The sequence below is a fragment of the Geotrypetes seraphini genome, chromosome 4, assembly GCF_902459505.1.
Source record: "Geotrypetes seraphini chromosome 4, aGeoSer1.1, whole genome shotgun sequence".
In the NCBI taxonomy this organism is placed as follows: Eukaryota; Metazoa; Chordata; class Amphibia; order Gymnophiona; family Dermophiidae; genus Geotrypetes; species Geotrypetes seraphini.
Window position 1 is genome coordinate 90,146,351 of NC_047087.1, and position 22,281 is coordinate 90,168,631.

General features: G+C 46.0%; 1 protein-coding gene across 2 annotated transcripts in view; it reads left to right on the forward strand.

Annotated features, from left to right (window-relative positions):
* CIP2A (cellular inhibitor of PP2A) overlaps window positions 1-22,281 on the forward strand; it is a 153,125-nt gene that overhangs the window by 86,617 nt on the left and 44,227 nt on the right. For both annotated transcript variants that reach the window (XM_033941528.1, XM_033941527.1), the window contains one exon: window positions 16,183-16,379. In XM_033941528.1, the coding sequence (XP_033797419.1) occupies window positions 16,183-16,379 (197 nt within the window). The remainder of the gene's footprint in view (window positions 1-16,182; window positions 16,380-22,281) is intronic.

Consider the following 22,281-nt stretch of genomic DNA (forward strand, 5'->3'; position numbering starts at 1 on the left):
GGCAGCGATTCAGGCCATCTAGCGAGGGAGGTAAGGTGGGGGGGATGATTTTTAAAAATTTGTATAGACCGCCCCAGTTACTGGTAGATAAGCCGCAGCTAATACAATGGGGCGGCTTATCTACTAGCTTTAAAACTCTTATAGGCATTTTTTGCAGCCTATACATGGGGACGGCCTATATGTGGGAAAATACAATAGTAAGCCAAAAGCACACAGGCTCAGTCAGAGGACTTCAACATGTGTGGCTGCATTCCCCTGCTGTCTAAAGAGAACATCTGTTACAGGTAAGCAACTTTGCTTTGTAGTGCGACAGACAGATTATTCCTGTACTTTCAGGTAGTCAACCCCTTCTCACAAGAATTCTTGTAGAGAGCCTCATTAGCATTCTTTTGTTCCCCTTCCCATCCTTCTAGATTGTCCTCCAATTCCTCAGTTGTTTCTCTACAAGCTAGATGGTAGGAGCCTGTCTTTTCTGCTCATGTTTATTTTTCATTTAAATTCAGGTTTTGCTTACTGTTTGCCAGGCTTTTTTGGTGTTGCAGAGGATCCCAATCCTGAGGCATCTCTGGCTTTGGGAGAGTATAATGGCAAGGGTCTGCTTCAAGGGTGCAGACTGCTTTGTAGTGCACCAACTTGGACAGCTTGCACTAAAAGTTTGGGGGCTCAGGGACTGATCCCTTGGGAGCAAGACTCACCCAGGTTCTGTCCGCATTGGGCTTGAGCGCAGACCAAGTGGCTTTGTGGCAGTTTTTCCAAGATCAGAACCAACTGCTTTCTTCCCCTTGTCTGAGGTTCTGGTGGGGGTTGAGGTCTTCAGCCAGTTTGTTGAGGCCCAAGTGGCAGTCCGAAGAGACGAGCAGTCCGGAATCCAGGCTTGTTGAGGCAGAAGTTCTCCCTGTAAGCTGTCTGCATCTTCAGCACAAGTAGCTCCCAGCACACAGCATTGCACAGTGAGTAAGAGGCTAACAGCCTGAAAAACAAAATTGGGAAGGGGTGGTTAAAAGCAGGTTTTTGGGGTTCTGGGGGTTAAAGCCAGGGTCCCCCACCTCTAAAATCCCAAAATTGCTAGTTTTTGGACCTCAATGAAGCTTCCCTGGGCCGTTTTTGGCACTAAAATTGCTGCCTCTGTGGCAATCTTGGATTTCCTGATTTGAAATTAAAAGCCTCTATCTGCCTCAAAATGCCTCAATTTTGCTCAAAAACAAGTGTGATGGACTCCTCAGGTCAAGATACATTGGATTCATGCCAGATTTGTGCTGGATGGCTGTCTGAGGATCATCTGTGTTCCATATGCCATGCAATGCATGGGGGGAGCACTGACTTAGCCTCCTTTTGTCTCTCAAGGGGGTGTTAGTTCCTAGATGGTACAAGGGCTAGGAAAAACATCCCTGGCGAAGCGCAGCCACAAATTCCCAGAAAGGAGCTCATGAGTGTCCACAGGGGCTTTCTGGACATCCTGAACAGGGGTTCCCCCCTGAATTCATCAGTATGATATTTGAAGCTTACATGATTAATAAGGACCGCACTGAATTCTTGGGGATCGCAGCAATGCTGATGCTGGGTCCCATCCCCCCCCCCAAAAAAAAAAAAAAGTGCAGTGCCCCAGCAAAAGTGACATTCATAAGATGGGGAGATCCAGTCAGGAGGGCTGGGACAAGAAAGGCTTTATATCAATGCCTTTACTGTCCCAATTGGGGTCATCTGTAGCAGGAGTTACTGTTTCATCTCTAGGGGGCCAGAACCAGATCGAGTGGAGGCCCTTAATCTCGGAGAGGACCTGACTGTGTGTAGGCTGTTTAAGCCCTCAGTGCTTTTGGAGGTGATAATGGAATCCCTGCAGGAATTAAAGATAGAGATTCCGCAGCCCTCTGCCATACAGTGCTCACTTATGAACAACACAAAAACACAGACCACATATTTCCCCTCTCATCAAAACATTATAAAAATGCTAACACCATTGGAAGGAGGGGCCCCTTCCGGTGGTCAAAGAGCATCAGCTACAAAATCTACTCCAGACATTAGAAACTGGTGATCGCTCCTGGCTATTGCCTCCGGATCACAGAGCGACTTGAATTAGCAAGCACTGACAACAAAGGACACTGCTGCAGCTGCTTTTAAACTTGAGGTTGCAGCTTTGAAGAGTTTCTTATGCACAAAATCCAGCCTGTGGTTCTGGGTATCCTTTAATACCACACCACCTTCACTGGGAAGGAAGATACACTTGATAATCTGTGCCACCAGGGAATCCACTTTTGGTGGAACAAAGAGCTGGAATCAATGGTTGTAACCATGGTCATGGGTGCACTTGCGTCAGCTCCAGAATGCGCTCCTCTCTTGATGGTGTCCGCAGATGGATGCACTCCAGCAGCAGCTGCTTTGGACAGCAGAAACACGTCATAATCTAACCTGGTGGTTGGAGCCTCGGTCTCTAACCAAAAAAGTTCCCCTTTGCGTCTCCACATGGGTAATCCTGATGACAGATGCCAGTCTATACGGCTGAGGTTCACATTATAAAGGACAACTAGAGAATGACACGGTGGCGGTTTACCCGCAGCTACTGCGTTTAGCCGCGGGTAACCCACCAAAACGGGAAATGAAAAATAGCAGCTTCTGCGGGGATGGGGACAAGGTCATTCACCGCCCCGTGGAGTGGTGAATGGTCTTGTCACCGCAGTGAGGCATCAAGGATAGCGCGGTCCCCGCAGCCCCCACCCATCCACCCACACGCCGGCTCGATCGTTTAACCAGCTTCCTCTCTCCACCTCACCTTAGTTTGCCGGCTTTCTTTTTCGGCGACCGGCATGCTTTCAAAGAGCCGCGCATGCGCGGCTGCTCAGTATTCAATCTTCTGCTCTGACCCAACCGGAAACAGGAAGTTGCAGAAGATTGAACTTTGAGCAGTCGCGCGTGCCGGTCACCGAAAAAGAAAGCCGGCAAACTAAGGTGAGGTGGAGAGAGGAAGCTGGTTAAACGATCGAGCCAGCGTGTGGGTGGGGGCTGCGGGGACCATGTGTTCCCGGCTCACACAAGGAAGGAGGGAGTGAAAGGGAAAAAGTTTCTCTTCCTTGGAAATAGATTCTGAAGTGTTAGGAGTTAGGAGAGGAGGAGAGCACAGGGAGAGTGCAGAGCGAGGGATAGCGGCGAGAGGTAGCTCCGCCCACCCCTCCGACGTCGGACCTCGGAGCTCTGCTTTAAAAGGGGCGGAGCCAACGCCAAACAGTCCAGCTTGCCTGCAAGCAGCCACAGAGGGAGAGAGGCAAGAGAGAGACTTGGAAGGCAGGGGTTAGGAGAGGAGGAGAGCCAGGAGGGCACAGGGAGAGTGCAGAGCGAGGGGTAGCGGCGAGAGGTAGCTCCGCCCACCCCTCCGACGTCGGACCTCGGAGCTCCGCCTTAAAAGGGGCGGAGCCAACGGCGCGCGGCCGTTCGGTGCGCGGCGAAGGTGAGCGGCAAAGGCGCTCGCCTTAGCGAGAGCGCCTTTGCGAAGGGCCTTGAGAAGGGCCAGGGCACTACACCAAGGTCAGCACACAACCAGAGGCATAGAGTGAGTGTGGGTGTGAGGTGAGCACACAACCAGAGGCAGAGAGTGAGTGTGGGTGAGAGGTCACAGCAGCAGCAGGCAGAGGGAGAGAGGACACAGCAGCAGCAGGCGGAGAGTGAGAGTGGGAGAGGGGACACAGCAGCATCAGGCAGAGGGAGAGAGGACACAGCAGCAGCAGGCGGAGAGTGAGAGTGGGAGAGGGGACACAGCAGCACCAGGCAGAGGGAGAGAGGACACAGCAGCAGCAGGCGGAGGGAGAGCGAGGGAGTGAGGACACCAACAGATCAGAGGAGACCAGAGTGGTGAGAGCCAGAGGAGAGAGCAGAACAGGCAGACGAGAGAGCGGAGAGCAAATAGACGGACCAAAGGAGCAGAGCAGAGAGCTGAGGGAGACCGGAGAGCGGAGCGGATAAGATGGAAATGGAGGCAGCCGGAATACACATGAGCTTTCCAGTATACTGCATGGGGTGCCATATGTACGACTACCTCCCCTCGGGAAGGCGGGAGTACATATGCGGTCGATGCCGGGAGCTGGAAGGCCTGAAGTATGAGGTCGCGAGATTGCAGGCCAGGGTTCAGGACCTGGAGGGGCTGCACGCTTCAGAGGAGCCATGCCAGGCGTCTGAGGATCCAGACAGAAACAGCTCCATTGAAGATCAGGTGAGGGACCTTGAGAGATTCATCGAGGAGAGCTACAGGAGGGTCGAGGAGCAGAACCAGCAGCAACTCAGACAGGTGTCATCAGACGAGAGCCAGGACCCACCGGAGGATGGACCTAGTGGAGAGGCCAGTGGAGAGGCCAGGAGGGCAGAGGAGGCCAAGGACCCCGAGGGAGGAGCGCCCAGATTCACCATGGACACGGACCTGAGGCAGAGGAGGCTCTTAAGGAAGGGAAAGACTGCAATTGTTGTGGGAGACTCGATCCTGAGGGAGGTGGACAGTCACGTAGCCGGTGGTCGAGAGGACCGGCTGGTGACATGTCTCCCTGGGGCCAGGACAAAGGACATTGCCGACAGAATCGAGAGGATCTTGGACGGAGCCGAAACGGAGGAGACAGCAGTAATTGTCCACGTCGGAACAAATGATGTGAGCCGGAGGAATTTCAGCATGCCTGCGCTAACAGACCAGTTCAGGGTCCTGGGAAGGAAGCTGAAACGGAGGTCACAGAGGATAGCATTCTCGGAGATCCTGCCGGTCCCGAGGGCAGATGCAAGGAGGCAGGCCGAGCTCCAGGAGGTGAATGCGTGGCTGAGGAGGTGGTGCAAGGAGGAGGGCTTCCACTTTGTGAGGAACTGGTCATCCTTCTGGGGAAAGAGCAAGCTCTACAGGCGGGATGGCCTGCACCTGAGCACGGTGGGAACAAGAATACTAGCAGCCAACGTAAAGAAGGAGATCGAGAGGGCTTTAAACTACAGAGAGGGGGAAAGCCGACAGCTGGCCTGATGACGCTTCGGACAGCAGTATCAAGAAAAGATGCTGAATGGGCTGACTGCAGGGAGGAGGACGGGGGTCCGATGGAACTTGCGATCAGACAGCGAGGGAAACACCAGGTAACAGCAACTTGCTGGGAGAAGTCTAAGGGGAAGGGGAAAACAGGGGATTCAGGAGGACAAGATGGCACCAGGGTGCAAACAGAAGGCAATAAGGCGGAGCCACAGGCAAAAGGGAGACACAAGGCAAGGGGGAACAAACCAAGGCCCAGGGGACGATAGCACAGGAGGGGGCTGGTACTCCCCAAGGAAAAGCGGGGAGGTGGGGTGGAGGGGACATGGGGAGGAAGAGAGTTGCGAGGGTAAAGGCGGAGGGCACAGCAGAGGCACCGGGAGCGGGAAAATGGCCCGAGACCCAAGGGAAGGCGGCCCAGGTAAAGGCAGAGGTGGAGGACAAACACCGGGACCTACAGTGCTTATACGCAAATGCAAGAAGCCTCATGGCTAAGATGGGTGAACTGGAAGTCATGGCCAAGGGGGAGGACCTGGATATAATAGGAATTACAGAAACCTGGTGGACAGAGGAAAATCAATGGGATGTGGGGCTGCCAGGGTACAAGCTCTACAGGAGGGACAGGACCCACAAGAAGGGGGGAGGCATAGCGCTGTATATAAAGAACTATATCTACTCGATTGGGATCGATACGGCAACAAAGGCAGAGGAGCTAGAATCGCTATGGGTCAAATTGCCGGGAAAGAAGAGTGCAGACATAAAGCTGGGGCTGTATTATCGCCCGCCTGGTGCGTCAGAAACAATAGGACAAGACTTGGAAGCAGAACTGAGACAGGAATGCAGGACTGGAAGTGTAACAGTGATGGGTGACTTCAACTACCCGGGGATAGACTGGAGTACGGGACACTCCAACTCCACGAGGGAAGCAGGATTCGTAGAAGCTGTGAGGGACTGCTTCATGGAGCAACTAGTCAAGGAACCGATGTGAGGGGATGCTACTCTTGACCTCATCCTTAACGGATTAGGGAGGCCTGCAAGAGGGGTAGAAGTGGGAGGAACACTAGGCAACAGTGATCACAACGTGATCAGATTCACATTAGAAAGGGGGTCACCCATAGTGGGGAGGACCGCAACGACTGCGCTCAACTTCAGGAAAGGGAACTATGTTGCTATGAGGAAAATGGTGGGGAGGAAGCTCAGGAACGGCTTTAGGATGGAGACTGTAGGGAGCGCCTGGACCCTTCTCAGGGACACACTGCAGGAAGCGCAAAAACTGTACATCCCCAGTTTCAGGAAAGGCCGCAAGAACAAGCGGTCAAAAGACCCGGTTTGGATGACACATGAAGTAAAGAAGGTAATCAGTGACAAGAAAGTGTCCTTCCGGAAATGGAAAAGGGATCCAACGGAGGAAAATCACCAGGAGCACAGGAAATGCCAAAAGGAATGCCACCGAGAGATTAGAAAAGCAAAAGGGAAATACGAGGAGGGGCTGGCCAGGGAGGCGAAAAACTTCAAGGCATTCTTCAGTTACGTAAAGGGGAAGCAACCAGTGAGAGAGGAGGTGGGGCCATTGGACGATGGGGATAGGAAGGGAGTGATTAAGGAGAATAAAGAGGTAGCTGAGAGGTTGAACACGTTCTTCTCGTCGGTCTTCACGAGCGAGGACACGTCCAATATACCGGACTAAGAGGAGCTCATGAGTGGGGAGCAGGCCAAAAGATTGGGGCATATAGAGGTAAGTCGGGAGGATGTCCTCAAGCAGATTGACAGACTGAAAAGCGGCAAATCACCGGGACCGGACGGGATCCACCCAAGGGTTCTAAAGGAACTAAGTCAGGAAATAGCGGGCGCAATCCAGCATGTTTGCAACCTATCCTTGAAAACTGGAGAGGTACCAGAAGACTGGAAACTGGCAAATGTCACACCTATCTTTAAGAAGGGATCGAGAGGTGACCCCGGGAACTACAGGCCGGTGAGCCTGACTTCAGTTATAGGGAAGATGGTGGAAGCAATGATCAAGGACAGCATTTGCGAGCACATCGAGAAAAATGGCCAGCACGGATTCTGTAAGGGAAGGTCGTGCCTGACAAACCTTCTGTACTTCTTTGAGGGAATAAGCAGTCAGGTGGACAAAGGGGAACCCATAGACATCATTTACCTCGATTTTCAAAAGGCCTTTGACAAGGTGCCACATGAAAGGCTGCTTAGGAAGCTATGGAACCACGGGGTGGGCGGGGATGTACACAGATGGATCAAGCACTGGCTGTCAGGTAGACTACAGAGGGTCGGAGTAAAGGGCCAATATTCTGACTGGCGGGGAGTCACGAGCGGTGTGCCGCAGGGATCGGTGCTGGGGCCGCTACTCTTCAACATATTTATCAATGACCTGGAAACGGAAGCAAAGTGTGAGGTTATAAAATTTGCAGACGATACCAAGCTCTGCGCCAGAGTTAGGACCAGGGAGGAGTGTGAGGAACTGCAAAGGGACCTCGATAAGCTGGAGGACTGGGCAAACAAATGGCAAATGCGCTTTAACGTAGATAAATGCAAGGTCATGCACATAGGGAAAAAGAACCCGTTGTTCGAGTATAAAATGGGGGGGAGATTGCTGGAAGACACCGGACTTGAGAGAGACTTGGGTGTGCTAGTGGATCCATCCATGAAACCATCCGCACAGTGTGCAGCAGCCTCGAAGAAAGCCAACAGGATGCTGGGCATCATCAAGAGGGGCATATCAACCAGGACGCGGGAAGTCATCATGCCGCTGTATCGAGCGATGGTGCGCCCACATCTGGAATACTGCGTTCAATATTGGTCGCCGCACCTCAAGAAGGACATGGCAGTTCTTGAGAGAGTCCAAAGGAGGGCAACGAAACTGGTAAGAGGGCTGGAAAACTGCCCCATATGCTGAGAGGCTGGATAAACTGGGGCTCTTCTCTCTGGAAAAGAGGAGGCTCAGGGGGGATATGATAGAGACCTTCAAAATACTTAGGGGCATAGAGAGGGTGGACAGGGACAGGTTCTTCAGACTAAAAGGGATGACAGGTACGAGGGGGCACTCAGAGAAACTGAAGGGAGATAGGTTCAAATCAAATGCAAGGAAGTTTTTCTTCACCCAAAGGGTCGTGGACAAATGGAATGCGCTCCCGGAGGAAGTGATCCGGCAGAGTACAGTACAGGGATTCAAACAGGGATTGGACAGATTCCTGAGGGAAAAGGGGATCGTGGGGTACTGAGGGAGGTGCTGGGGTTTTGCATAAGTATAGACAGCTCACCAGGTCGTGCAGGTGCAAGGCCGGAGGGTTAGGACATTGATGGGAAGATAGGACTTTGATGAGAAACCTAGGGGGCAAGGGGGCCCCTTCTGGTGATTAAGGCAGGTCATGACCTGTTGGGCCGCCGCGGGGGCGGACTGCTGGGCGGGATGGACCTCTGGTCTGACCCGGCAGAGGCACTGCTTATGTTCTTATGTTCTTAAGTGATCTCATCAAAGAAGACCAGCACCAAATGTACAAGAAATCCCTTAAACAATGTCAAAAGAGCCCAAAAGAGAAATCTGCTACTGCCATGAGACTCCATTATTGAAGGAATCAACTTGAAATTACAGTTCAAGAGACAGGAAAAGGTTAAATGCCTCATGGAATCCTCAGCCACAACACAAACCAAATTGTGAATGAAATCAGAGCAGACAGTAAGAATTATAAAATTGATGTCTAATGCTGAGGCATTAGAAATAATGCCTCAGCAATACAATTTTCAGAAGTTCTATTTGCTCATGGTAAGGGAGAAGAGAGACTTCTAGTGATGGTGGGGGGACTGATAGAAGATATGAAAGAAGGGTGGTAGAAAGGAACAGATGGTAAAGGAGGGAGGGAAGGGTGGTGGTGGAAAGGAATAGAACAGACATTGAAAGAGGGTAGAGAGGAACAGACCCTGAAGGGAAATGTGGAAGGCAGAGTGGGGAGAAGACGCTGGAAGGGAAGAAGACAGATGCCAGACTATGGGGGAGCGGAGGGAAGAAGATGGGTGCTAGACCAATTGTGGGAGGGGCTGAAGGGAGAGGCACAGTAACAGCAAATGGAAGACGCAGAGAGAAGACACACAGTGGATGGAAGGAATTGAATGAGAAGATGTGGAAAGCAGAAACCAGACAACAAAGGTAGAAAAAAAAATTCTATTTATTTATTTATTTTTTGCTTTAGGATAAAGTAGTATATTAGTTGTGTTGATAAAAATTTATAAACAAAGCCCTGTCAGCTGAACATCTCTTTCTCTAGTTCAGCAGCCAGAACTTTGATTTATAAGAAAGGAATAAGCTAAATATTGCAGTACTAAGGCTAATATGGATGCTGGGGGGATGGTGACGGGGCGGTGAATGGGATGGCAGTGGCGGTGACGGGGCGGTGAAAGGGATGGCGGTGACGGGGCAGTGAAGGGAACTGCGGTGACGGGGCGATGCAGAGGATGGTGGGCCGGGGATGGTGCAGTGATGGGGACAGATTTTTTCCCCGTGTCATTCTCTAAGGACAACCGGTGCAGGTTCGCTGGCCCCCTTCTCAGAGGAAGTGGTCAGTCAACCACTTGGAACTTCTAGCTATCCACCTGATGCTTCAGGCATCCTAGAGCTGCAGTACGAGTTTTCTCAGACAACACAACAGCAGTAGCTTATGGCAAGTCGCCAGAGGGCACTCAGAGTGCTGTTTCAATGTGTAGAGGCCCATCTTTTGGTGCACTTGGTGGTATATGTGGCAAGAGTGGACAATGTGCAAATGGATTTCCTCAGCCGGAAGACCATAGATCCCGGGAAGTGGTCACTGTCTCATGAAGCCTTCATCAGCATTGTGAGTTGGTGGGGGCGTCCAACATTCGATCTGATGGCATTGGTGGCCAACAAGAAGGTGGCTCAGTTCTTCAGTTGAAGATACAAGCCAGGAAGCAAAGGCCTGGACACCCTGTTGCAACCTTGGCCAAAGGCAAGACTTCTTTACATCTTCTCTCCATGGCCCATGATAGGCAGAATTCTGTGCAGAATCATGATGCACCAAGGACTGGTGATTCTAGTAGCACCAGATTGACTGAAGCAACTATGGTTTGCAGGCCTGGTCTGTCTGCGAAGGGATCAAATTTTCAGACTTCCATATCATCCATGATTGCTCACATAGGGCCCTGTTGCCCTGCAGGATCTGGAACGCTTTGGTCTTTTAGCATGGCTCTTGCTTGCATAGTGGTAGAGCACAAAGGCTATTTGGACAAAGTGGCGTCCACTCTTCTAAAATGTAGACAGAAAGCAACTCTAGCCTCATATGCGAAAGCCTGGAAGTGTTTCCATGCTTGCACCAGAGGAGTGAGGACCTCAGTACCGATATCTGTGGTGCTCGCCTTTCTGCAGGAAGGACTGGAAAAAGACCTAGAGGTTGGCTCCCTGAAAGTTCAGAATGTAGGGCTTTTGTGTTTTGGGCCTAACATTAATAAGAGCACCTTAGCTGCACATCCAGATGTGGTCAGATTTTTGAAGGGCACTTTGCACCTCTGTCCTCCGGTGCAGCAGCCTTTTCTGGCTGGAAGTCTTAATCTGGTACTAAGGGTGCTAGCTAGAGCACCCTATGAACCTCTAGAGCAAGCTTCTCTGATGGATCTTACAATCAAAATGGTGTTTTTGATTGCAAATACCTCAGCCCAATGATTGTCATTCAGAGACTCTTTCCTCAGAATTTCAGATTCAGGCGTGGTTTTGCACACAGTCCTATCTTTGTTACCGAAACCAAAAGTGGTTTCCAGCTTTCATATCAATCAATAAGTGTGTTTGCCTGCCTTAACTCTTTCCAGAACTAGGAAGAGTGATAAGGTGCTTCAGTATCTGGAAGTTATAACAAATTTCACCTGTTGCATTATCTTTTCATACAGTGAGTGCTGCCTGTGAAGGCCAACCAGCCTCAAAACAACCATTTCAAGATGGATCTGTATGACCATTTCTTCAGCTTATATTAGAAGCAGAAAGCTCCCGCCTATATTTGTAAAGGCACACTCCATTAGAAGTGTGGCTTCCTCATGGGTGGAATCTTCAGTGGTGTCTCCGGAAGAAATCTGTAAAGTGATTACATGGTCCTCTCTCTCCATATGTTCACAAAGTTTTACAAGGTGGATGTAGCAGCCAAAATGGACACCACATTCAGATCATCCATACTGTCATCAGGTTCATCTGGTACTCTTTGATACACCCTGAAGGTACAGGAATAATGTGTCTGTCACACTAGAAGGAAAGATTAGATTCTTACCTTTGTAATCTTCTTTCTAGATTTCAAACGTACGGACTTTAATGCAATGGGAAAGTACCTGAAGAAAGAGCTGTTAGGATGGGAGGACATAAGAGAAGTGGAAAGACAGTGGTCTAAGCTGAAAGGAGCGATAAAAATGGCTACGGACCTTTATGTGAAGAAAATCAATAAAAACAAGAGAAAAAGGAAGCCGATATGGTTCTCCAACCTAGTGGCTGAGAAAATAAAGGCGAAAGAGTTGGCATTCATGAAATATAAAAAAACCCAAGAAGAGGAGAGCAGAAAGGACTACAGGGTGAAATTGAAAGAAGCCAAGAGAGAAATACGTTTGGCGAAGGCACAGGCGGAAGAACAAATGGCTAAAAATGTAAAAAAGGGAGATAAAAATTTTTTCAGATATATTAGTGAAAGGAGGAAGATAAAAGATGGAATTGCTAGGCTAAAAGATGCTGGGAACAAATATGTGGAGAGTGATGAGGAGAAAGCAAATGTGCTAAACAAATACTTCTGTTCTGTGTTCACAGAAGAAAATCCTGGAGAAGGACCGAGATTGTCCGGCAAAGTTACACGAGAAAATGGAGTAGATTCTGCGCCGTTCACGGAGGAGGGTGTTTATGAGCAACTTGAAAAACTGAAGGTGGACAAAGCGATGGGACCAGACGGGATCCATCCCAGGATACTAAGGGAACTCAGAGAGGTTCTGGCGAGTCCTATTAAAGACTTGTTCAACAAATCTCTGGAGACGGGAGTGATTCCTGGGGATTGGAGGAGAGCGGATGTGGTCCCTATTCATAAAAGTGGTCACAAGGATGAAGCAGGAAACTACAGGCCGGTGAGACTCACTTCAGTTGTTGGAAAAATAATGGAAGTGTTGCTGAAAGAAAGGATAGTATATTTTCTTGAATCTAATGGGTTACAGGATCCGAGGCAACATGGCTTTACAAAAGGTAAATCGTGCCAAACGAACCTGATTGAATTTTTTGATTGGGTGACCAGAGAGCTGGATCGAGGACATATGCTAGATGTAATTTACTTGGATTTCAGCAAAGTCTTTGATACAGTTCCTCATAGGAGGCTGTTGAACAAACTTGAAGGGCTGAAGTTAGGACCCAAAGTGGTGAACTGGGTCAGAAACTGGCTGTCGGACAGACGCCAGAGGGTGGTGGTTAATGGAAGTCGCTCGAAGGAAGGAAAGGTGACTAGTGGAGTCCCTCAGGGTTCGGTGCTGGGGCCAATCCTGTTCAATATGTATGTAAGTGACATTGCTGAAGGGTTAGAAGGAAAAGTGTGCCTTTTTGCAGATGATACCAAGATTTGTAACAGAGTAGACACCGTAGAGGGAGTGGAAAATATGAAAAAGGATCTGCAAAAGTTAGAGGAATGGTCTAATGCCTGGCAACTAAAATTCAATGCAAAGAAATGCAGAGTAATGCATTTGGGGATTAATAATAGGAAGGAACCGTATATGCTGGGAGGAGAGAAGCTGATATGCACGGACGGGGAGAGGGACCTTGGGGTGATAGTGTCCGAAGATCTAAAGGCGAAAAAACAGTGTGACAAGGCAGTGGCTGCTGCCAGAAGGATTCTGGGCTGTATAAAGAGAGGCGTAGTCAGTAGAAGGAAGAAGGTGTTGATGCCCCTGTACAGGTCATTGGTGAGGCCCCACTTGGAGTATTGTGTTCAGTTTTGTAGACCGTATCTGGCGAAAGACGTAAGAAGACTTGAGGCGGTCCAGAGGAGGGCGACGAAAATGATAGGAGGCTTGCGCCAGAAGACGTATGAGGAGAGACTGGAAGCCCTGAATATGTATACCCTAGAGGAAAGGAGAGACAGGGGAGATATGATTCAGACGTTCAAATACTTAAAGGGTATTAACGTAGAACAAAATCTTTTCCAGAGAAAGGAAAATGGTAAAACCAGAGGACATAATTTGAGGTTGAGGGGTGGTAGATTCAGGGGCAATGTTAGGAAATTCTACTTTACGGAGAGGGTGGTGGATGCCTGGAATGCGCTCCCGAGAGAGGTGGTAGAGAGTAAAACTGTGACTGAGTTCAAAGAAGCGTGGGATGAACACAGAAGATTTAGAATCAGAAAATAATATTAAAGATTGAACTAGGCCAGTTACTGGGCAGACTTGTACGGTCTGTGTCTGTATATGGCCGTTTGGAGGAGGATGGGCAGGGGAGGGCTTCAATGGCTGGGAGGGTGTAGATGGGCTGGAGTAAGTCTTAACAGAGATTTCGGCAGTTGGAACCCAAGCACAGTACCGGGAAAAGCTTTGGATTCTCGCCCAGAAATAGCTAAGAAGAAAAAAATTGTAATAAAAGAACCAGGTTTGTCTCATAGATGCTGACACTGTACATCCCATTCTCCAAGACCAAATTAGTGGCCATTGAGATGCATTAATCTGATGTCCAATCTCAATGCTCCAAATGTCTCTTAGACCATTTTTTGGTTTTTTATTCAAATATCCAGATATTAATTTATACCACAAAGCGGCTTGATGTCCTAGGAAGTCTGCTTTAAAACATAAGAACTTTAAACTATATTGATTGTTTAATGTTTTCCATTCAGGGAACCCAACCTGAATGGCCTGCTTCAATTGCAACCATTTAAAACTTTGTGTTTTATTAAGACCAAATCTATGTTGCAATTGTGTAAAATCCAGCAGTTTACCTTCTGAAATAACATCGTCTAAAGATATTGTCAAAATTTCTTTCTTGTAAATCCTCACTCTACTCCATGACCAGTGGGTCATCTCCTCCTGCCAGGGATCGGTAGGAAGCTTCAAACATATGAAGCTTTTACCCCAGCCCTCTCACACTCTACCACTGAGCATACTCCTTCTGTACCTTCAGTCAGTCTTTAAGCAGCCAGAAGCATTTCTAGAGGAGAACGAACAGAGAGAGAGAGAGGAACGGGGAACTCCCTGAAAGCAAATCAATTCTGCTCATAACACAAATGCAACAACAATGTAAAAATGAAATAACAGGTTAAGAAATATTGAAAACCTAAATGACAAAATAGTGCTAAGGGGAGACGCAGCTTGCACTGTCAGAAGGGGGTGCCTAAACTAGGCCCCCCCCCCCCGAATTAGTGCTAAAACCCTGAATTCAGATGGCACTCTTATAAAAGCTAGTCAGGAAACAGAACTCCAGCTTACCAGTACTTGTAAGGCAGGCAAACAGCAAATCAGCAAGGCATAGGGCTCATTCCTGGAATAAAGTGAGGATTTACAAGAAAGATGATTAGCAGAGGTAAGAACCTAATCTTTCATTCTTGCCAATCCCCCTTTTTCCGGGACCAATGGAATTTATGTAGTCCCAAAAATTCAGGGTGGGACTGATGAGCCTGCCGACAATACAGAGGAACCAAAAGCGGCATCCTGCTTGGCCACTACTTCAATCATGCAAACTTGGTGAAAGTTACATAGAGCTTTTTGGACCCCTACACGTTTGCAAAAATTAGACAGCTCTAAGTCCAATAAATGCTGGCACTGTAATCTGGAACCAGGGACATTAGATCATTTATTATATCATTGTCCCTATATTAAAATCTTTTGGAATTCAATTTGGCCACAAATTAATAAATTGATGGAAAATCATATTGCAATATCATATGATACAATTTTATTTGGAACAATGATGAGAAAAAAAAGTCAAATTTCAACAGAAAATAACAAACTTTTATTAATTATGACAGGGGTTGCCATTCAACATATAACTAACAACTGGAAAAATTACAACAACCTAAATTATACATTTTGGTGGAATACGATATGTCATTTATTTAAAATGGAAAGAACAATAGCAATACAAAGGGGGACATACACTAAATTTATAAAAATATGGGGGCCATTGACAAAATACTGTAATGAATAAATAATAAAAATTTCTTCTTCTTTTCTTCTTATAGGGATTTTTTTATTTATTTTTTTTTTTTTCATGACACACATAGAGGGGGGGTAAGGAAAATAATTTATACATAATATATTATAATATATTATACAAAATGTAATATATGAATGAAAACTAATAGAAGGGTGGGGGGAGGGAGAAGGGATAAAATTTAATTAGAACATATTGTATTAGATATAAAAATGTTATTGAATATTTATCAATTCTATTCTAATATGTTGTATACTTTCTGTAAAATTTGAAATATTATATTAAAGTAATAAAAGGGTGGGGGGAGGGTAAGGGAGAAAATCAAATTTAGATATATAATGTATTAGATATAAAAGTGATACTATGTAATTATCAATTGTATTTTAAATATTATGTACACTTTATGTAAAAATTTGAAAATAAAAATAATTGGAAAGAAAAAAAAAAATTTAAATTGAATCAGGTTGGGCAGACTGGATGGACCATTCGGGTCTTTTTCTGCCGTCATCTACTATGTTACTATGTTACTAGTGGACAGACACATTATTCCTGAGGCCTGCCCTGTCAGATGTTCATTTGCCTGCTTACTGCCTTGAATGTGCCAGAGAATCTGAACATCTTATTTCTTTCCTTTGTTCAGCCTTAACATGGATAAAGGACGCAACTGCAGTAGAATATAGGGGGTATCTGTAGTATCTCCCACACTCTTAGTGCAGGTTGGTGACATGCTTGTTTTCAACATGTATTGCAAATGGTTATATTTTTTTTGTTTTCATCTGTTATATGTTAATGATATGAGCAGAACAGACATGTTTCTCGAGGAGCATCCCCCTTACCCATCCATGTTCTATTTCCTCTCTAGGCTGACCATCTGCTTTGGTAGAAACTGAGGAATTGGAGGAAAGCCCAGAGGGAAGGGAAACTGAGCAAAAAAATGCTAATGAGGCTCTCTACAAGAATTCAGGAATAATGTGTCTGTTTACTAGACAAAAGTTTACCGAGGTAAGAACCTAATCTTTCCTTTTAATCTTATTCCAAGGCCAGGAAGCTTGCTGGAATGTTGAAGGATGCAGAAAAGGGAAATGAAGAGCTGGGCTTACTGATGAAGGGCCAGCAGGTGGAGTCTGAGCGAACCAAGAATGACATTGAACAGCTCTTTCAGCACAACCGCAAGCTACAGTCAGTCGCTGAAGAACATGAGAAATTGAAGGTGTCCTATGCAGACCATTTGCTAAAGTAGGAGCATATCTCGGTGTCATTCTGTCTAACATAGTGCCTTTCAAATGTTATCACTCCTTTTTTTACTTTCTGCCATTTTATATTTTTGTTGGGATTCTCATAGTAATATGTGAAACAAATGCTATAATCAAAATTAAAGAGTTTGTTTCATTGATCTACTGAACTTACTCAACATTTTCAATATGAAAGAACAATTATGGAATTATTCAAAAGTATGGAATTATTCAAAAATTAGGGATTAGAAATAGAAGTTGCTTACCTGTAATGGTAGTTACCTGTAATGGTAGATCTTACAGCCATACAATTGGTGACGTCACAAGCTCAGAAAGCTCTGGAAAAACTTTCTGTGCATGTGTCAGCCTTCCTGCCTACTGTACCTTTATCTACTCTATGTACACACACACTCCCACTCAGTTCTATATATAGCTGGCAGCAACTCAGGAGGGTGGGTGGGGTTGTGTGGCTGTACGATCATCTGTCCAAGGTAAGCAACTTCTTTTTCTCCCTGTACTGCTGATCTGTTCAGCCACACAGTTGGTACCTCCCAAGCTAACAAGGTAACAAAAAATAGCATTCAATATATATCTATATATTATTACACCTGGCAGAATTCTGTTTAACTGCGCAGAATTTGTGCAGAATTCCTCATCTGCACAGAATTCTGCACAGAATTCTGCACATACCTTACATCCTGTCCCCATTCCCTCCTCCCCTGCATGGGTCTGGCCTCTCTTACTCTGATCTCCCACCCCATAAGATTAGACATACCTGCAGGCCTCCCAAAGGCAGCAGTGGCAGCAGCTGACTGGCAGAGGCAGCGCTGTGAATGGGCTGTTTGCGGCCTGCCCCGTCGGGCCTTCCCTCTGCCTCATCACTTCCTGTATATAGATAACGCAGCAGAGAGAAGACCCTGACAGGGCTGGTCACAGAGGAGGGAGAGAGGCCAGACCCATGTGGATGAGGGGGAGGGGATGGGGATATTGGTGCTAGACCACAATATTTTGGGGGGGAGGAGGCAATATGGATGCTAGGCCCATGGTGGGGGGGGGGGAAAAGAGGAGGGGACATGGATCCTGGACTACAAGAAGGGGGAAAGAGGAGGGGACATGGATCCTGGACGACAAGTACGATGGGAGAAGAGGAGACATGGATCCTATACAAGAGGGGGAGCTATTTTAGATTTGTTTCTTAGTGGAATGCAGAACAATAGTACAGGAGGTAACCGTGTTGGGCCCGTTGGGAAACAGTGATCATAACATGATCAAATTTGAGCTGATAATGACGGCATTTAATTTTCGCAAGGGCTACTACGATAAAATGAGGAAAATGGTAAAATTAAAAAAAAGCTTAAAGGGTCTGTGGTAAACCAGGCTTGGATGTTGTTCAAAAATACCATTGTGGAAACGCATACCAGATGTATTCCACGTATTAACAAAGGTGTCAAAAAAAGAAAATGAGAGCCGACATGGTTTAAAGGTGAAGCGAAAGAGGCTATTACAGCCAAGATAACATCCTTTAAAGAATGGAAAAAGGATCCTAATGAAGAAGATAAGAAGAGACATAAGCACTGGCAAGTTAGATGCAAAACATTGATAAAGAAAGCTAAACAAGAATGAGAAGAACAACTTGCCAAAGAGGCAAAAACTCATAGTAATTTAGGTACATCAAAAGCAGAAAACCTGTGAGGGAATATGTGGGACCTTTGGATGATCAAGGAGTAAAAGGCACAATCAGGAAAGATAAGGCCATAGCAGAGACACTGAATGAATTCTTTGCTTTGGTGTTTACGGAAGAAGATGTAAAAATGATTTTCAAGGGTGATGAGGTGGAGGAATTGAAAGAAATCTCGGTGAACCTGGAAGATGTACTAAGCCAAACTGACAAGTTAAAGAGTGATAAATCACCTGGACTGCAAGGTATACATCCCAGGGCACTGAAAGAACTCAAACATGAAATTGCTGATCTGCTGTTAGTGATCTGTAACCTGTCGTTAAAATCGTCTGTAGTACCTGAAGATTGGATGATGGCCAATGTTACACTAATTTTTAAAATAGATTCCAGGAGAGATTCGGGAAATTACAGACTGGTAAGCCTGACCTTGGTGCCAGGCAAAATAGTAGAAACAATTATAAAAAATAAAATTGTAGAACATGTAGACAAACATGATTTAATGAGACAGTGTCAGCATGGGTTCAGCCAGTTTGCTTGACATCTTTGAAGGTGTGAATAAACTTGTGGATAAAGGCGAGCAGTTGATGTAGTGTATCTAGATTTCCAGAAGGCTTTTGACAAAGTTCCTCATGAGAGACTCCTGAGAAAATTAAAGAGTCATGGGATAGGAGGCAAAGTTCAGTTGTGGATTAGGAATTGATTATCGGACAGAAAACAGAGGGTGGGTGGTGTGCGGGGACATAGATGCTGGATCCACAAGGGGGGGATGGAGGGATGCTAGTGAGAGGAAGAGACAGTAACCAAGACCATAAAGAGGATGGGAAGAGAAGAAGAGATTCTTAGCCAGTGGAGAGAGGGGGAGAGAGATGCCAGACTATGGGGGCCAAAGAGGGAATTCAGGGTGCAAGTGAGAGAGGGGTGGGATTTAGAGGGAGACAGAACTGCAGTTGGAATGAGAAAAGGAACTGAGGAGGCTGGAACCTGTTAAAGGAAAAGGCAGGAAGGAATTTTAGGCCTCAGGATAAGAGAATTCTACGAAAACCACCACAAATAAACTTTGCAGAATTTTGAAATATTGTGCGAAGTATTTTTAATTTTATTGCGCAGAAATCCACCTGGAGTAATAAATATATAACTGATCTGTTACCCGAGTTGAAGTGGAGGGGATGAGTTGATTCCTCATAAAGGTGCTTGCAGAACTGCTCTACCAAATGTTGAGTCATCTTGTGATGCCACATCAATAGAGTAATGTCTAGTGAAAGTATGAGATAACATCAAAGTTGCGGTTACACAAATTTCTTGAGGCAACACATCCTGTAGATGTGCCCAAGTTGTGGCCATAGCTTTCAGTGCATGGGCTGTGACATATGGGACAGTAGTAAATGATGACAGTGGAGCTTTTGAATAACAGAATTGTATAAGTCTTGATATCCATGTACTGTAGAAAGAATGCTCTTAGATACTGGTTTTGGGTTTGATATGGAGCCATAAGACAAAAAACAGTTGAAATGGCCAGTCTTGGAATTGTGCACAATTCAAATAAATAGTGAGTATTCTTGCACAGTGCCACATTTAAGTTACCCACATTGTCTGACATAGAGCGCATCTTTATGAGTATCAATTTAAGGGTTCTCCAATGGAAATTATACCGCTGTTAGTCCTGAAGCGTCTTTTTCCATCATTCGGCCCTTTTATACCCAGGTTGATACTTAACAGTTTAAAAACTGGAACTCTACCAAAAAAGTAGAAAAAAACAATAGTACATCCGATCTTGAAAGATTATTCTGTCAGTTTTAACTTAACGTCAAACTATTGTACCATCTCAAATATACCATTCCTTGTCAAGATGACTGAATAAATTGTCTTTAATCAAGTAGCTGACTTTGTTGAATCCACCAGTGTTTTACATCTTAACCAAACAGGCTTCAGGAAATACCATTCAATAGAATACTGTCTACTGGGAATGATTACTACTATCTTGTACCATCTAGACCACCATAAGTCCGTTGTTCTTATTTCTTTTGATCTCTCAGCAGCTTTTGACACTGTTGACCATGTCCTCTTGATTCAAAGACTCAAATCAATAGGTATCTCTGGTCAAATTCTCACTTGGCTTCAATCTTTCTTTTCTGACCGTTCTACAAAAGTAATGTTTAATAACACATCGTCTGAAACGTATAAATGTAAACATGGTATTCCACAGGGTTCCATTTTGTCTCCTCCTCTTTTCAACATCTTCATGGCTCCTCTTCTTGAACTTTGCCAATCCATTGGATTTTCAGTCTTCGCCTACAAAGATGATATCCAACTTTTGCACCCGCAGAACCATAGAAGTAATAACGAAATAGCAGAAATCACCGACAAACTTGAAAACGTTAAAACATGATTGCTCAACAATATGCTAGAACTTAGGCCCTGATTCTCCAAAGTGCGTCCCGATTTTAGGCAGCTGTAGGCGTCCTACAGCTGTCTAATCACCCAATCGGGATGCACGTTTTTAAAAAAATGCTCCCCAGGCAGGCCGCCTATATTGAAGGCGCCTCCGGGAGCCTAGGGAGACCCGCAAGACGCCTAAGCTCGCCTAAGGGCCTTAGGCGGGCCTTAGGCAAACCTAGGCGGCCCTATGCGTCTCCCTAGTAGAGGAAGAGACGCTTAAAATGTAGGCCAGCAAAATGCTGGTCTACATTGTAAGTAGATGCGGCCGCTATACTTATGGCAGCAAGGGATCTCCCTGGTGCAATAAGTATAGCAGCCGCGGTCGCGGCCACCTGTCCCATCGCTGACAGGAGGATGCCCAATCCTCCTGCCGGAACCCCCCTGGAACCCACCTCCCCCCAAACTGGTAATCGCCGACAGGAGGATGCCCAATCCTCCTGCCGGAAAGCCCGACCCCCCCCAAAAAAAAAACTAACCTCCCTCCCCCAACTAACCTTTACATGTTGGTCGGCTGGACGGGTCTTGCTGCCGTCCAGCCGACGGGCCCGCCCCTTCCCGGCCCATCCCCGCTAAATCTAAGGCCTGATTGGCCCAGGCTCTAGAAGCCTGGACCAATCAGGCCTTAGGCATAGCGAGTCCGCCCATCCCCACTAATCCTAAGGCCTGATTGGCCCAGGCTAGGCACCTTGCTGCCATAAGTATAGCGGCTGCGTCTAATTTAACCCGATTCTCTAACCAGCGTCTGTACCATGAACGCTGGTTACAGAATCGGGGTTTAGTGTAGGACCGATTCTATATAGGACACCTCTCCTGGGCGTCCTATACAGAATCAGGGCCTTAATGTCTCCAAAACCAAAAAAATGTTGTTTCCTTGGAAACAAAGAATTATTATGACTATACCAATTAAAATTCACTCCACTCTCTTAAAAGAAGTTACATTGATGAAAATACTAGGTGTTATCTTAGATCTACGGTTGTCATTCAACGAACACATCAGTGGAGTAGTAAAATCACGTTTTTATCGCTTACATATGATTAGATCCGTAGCTAAATTCTTGGAACCTATATCGTTAAATATCTTAATTCACTCATTAATCATATCGAAACTTGATTACTGCAATTCTTTATTCATTGGCATAACCCATAAGGAAAAAAAAGGCTTCAGATTGTTCAAAACATAGCCATTAAACTTATATCAAATGCTAAGAAGTATGATCACGTTACTCCTCTTTTACAAAAAGCACATTGGCTCCCAATTACCCATAGAATCTCTTTCAAAATCATACTATTAACTTTCAGAACCCAATTTTTTAAGAAACCTCAATATATACATAATCTGCTAATTCCGTACACCCCAACACTTATACTTCGTTTTATGGACCAACATCATCATTAAAGATTATAGGTACACACCCGCAAAATATTTTTTCTGTCATTGCCCCTCAGATAGGGAATGCCCTCCCATTATATTTAACCTTTTCCTATCGTGTGTCTCGGATGACAGGACATTCCAAAAATGACATAGACAGTCGATAAACAGTCTGTATAGACTAATAAAGAGCCAGGAACACAAAATATTTGAATTTACAGACTTATGACTTATTTACATTATGTTTACAATAGCCGTAAATGATAACTGAGAATAATACAAAACTTTGCTAAAATAATTACGATTGGAACCAGCGTAACGTAAAATTTATTACGATAGGAAAAGGTTAAGAGAAGATAAGAATATAGATCATTTCAAAAGTAACCTTAAATGTTTTCTTTTTAAGGATGCTTACAATTGCTA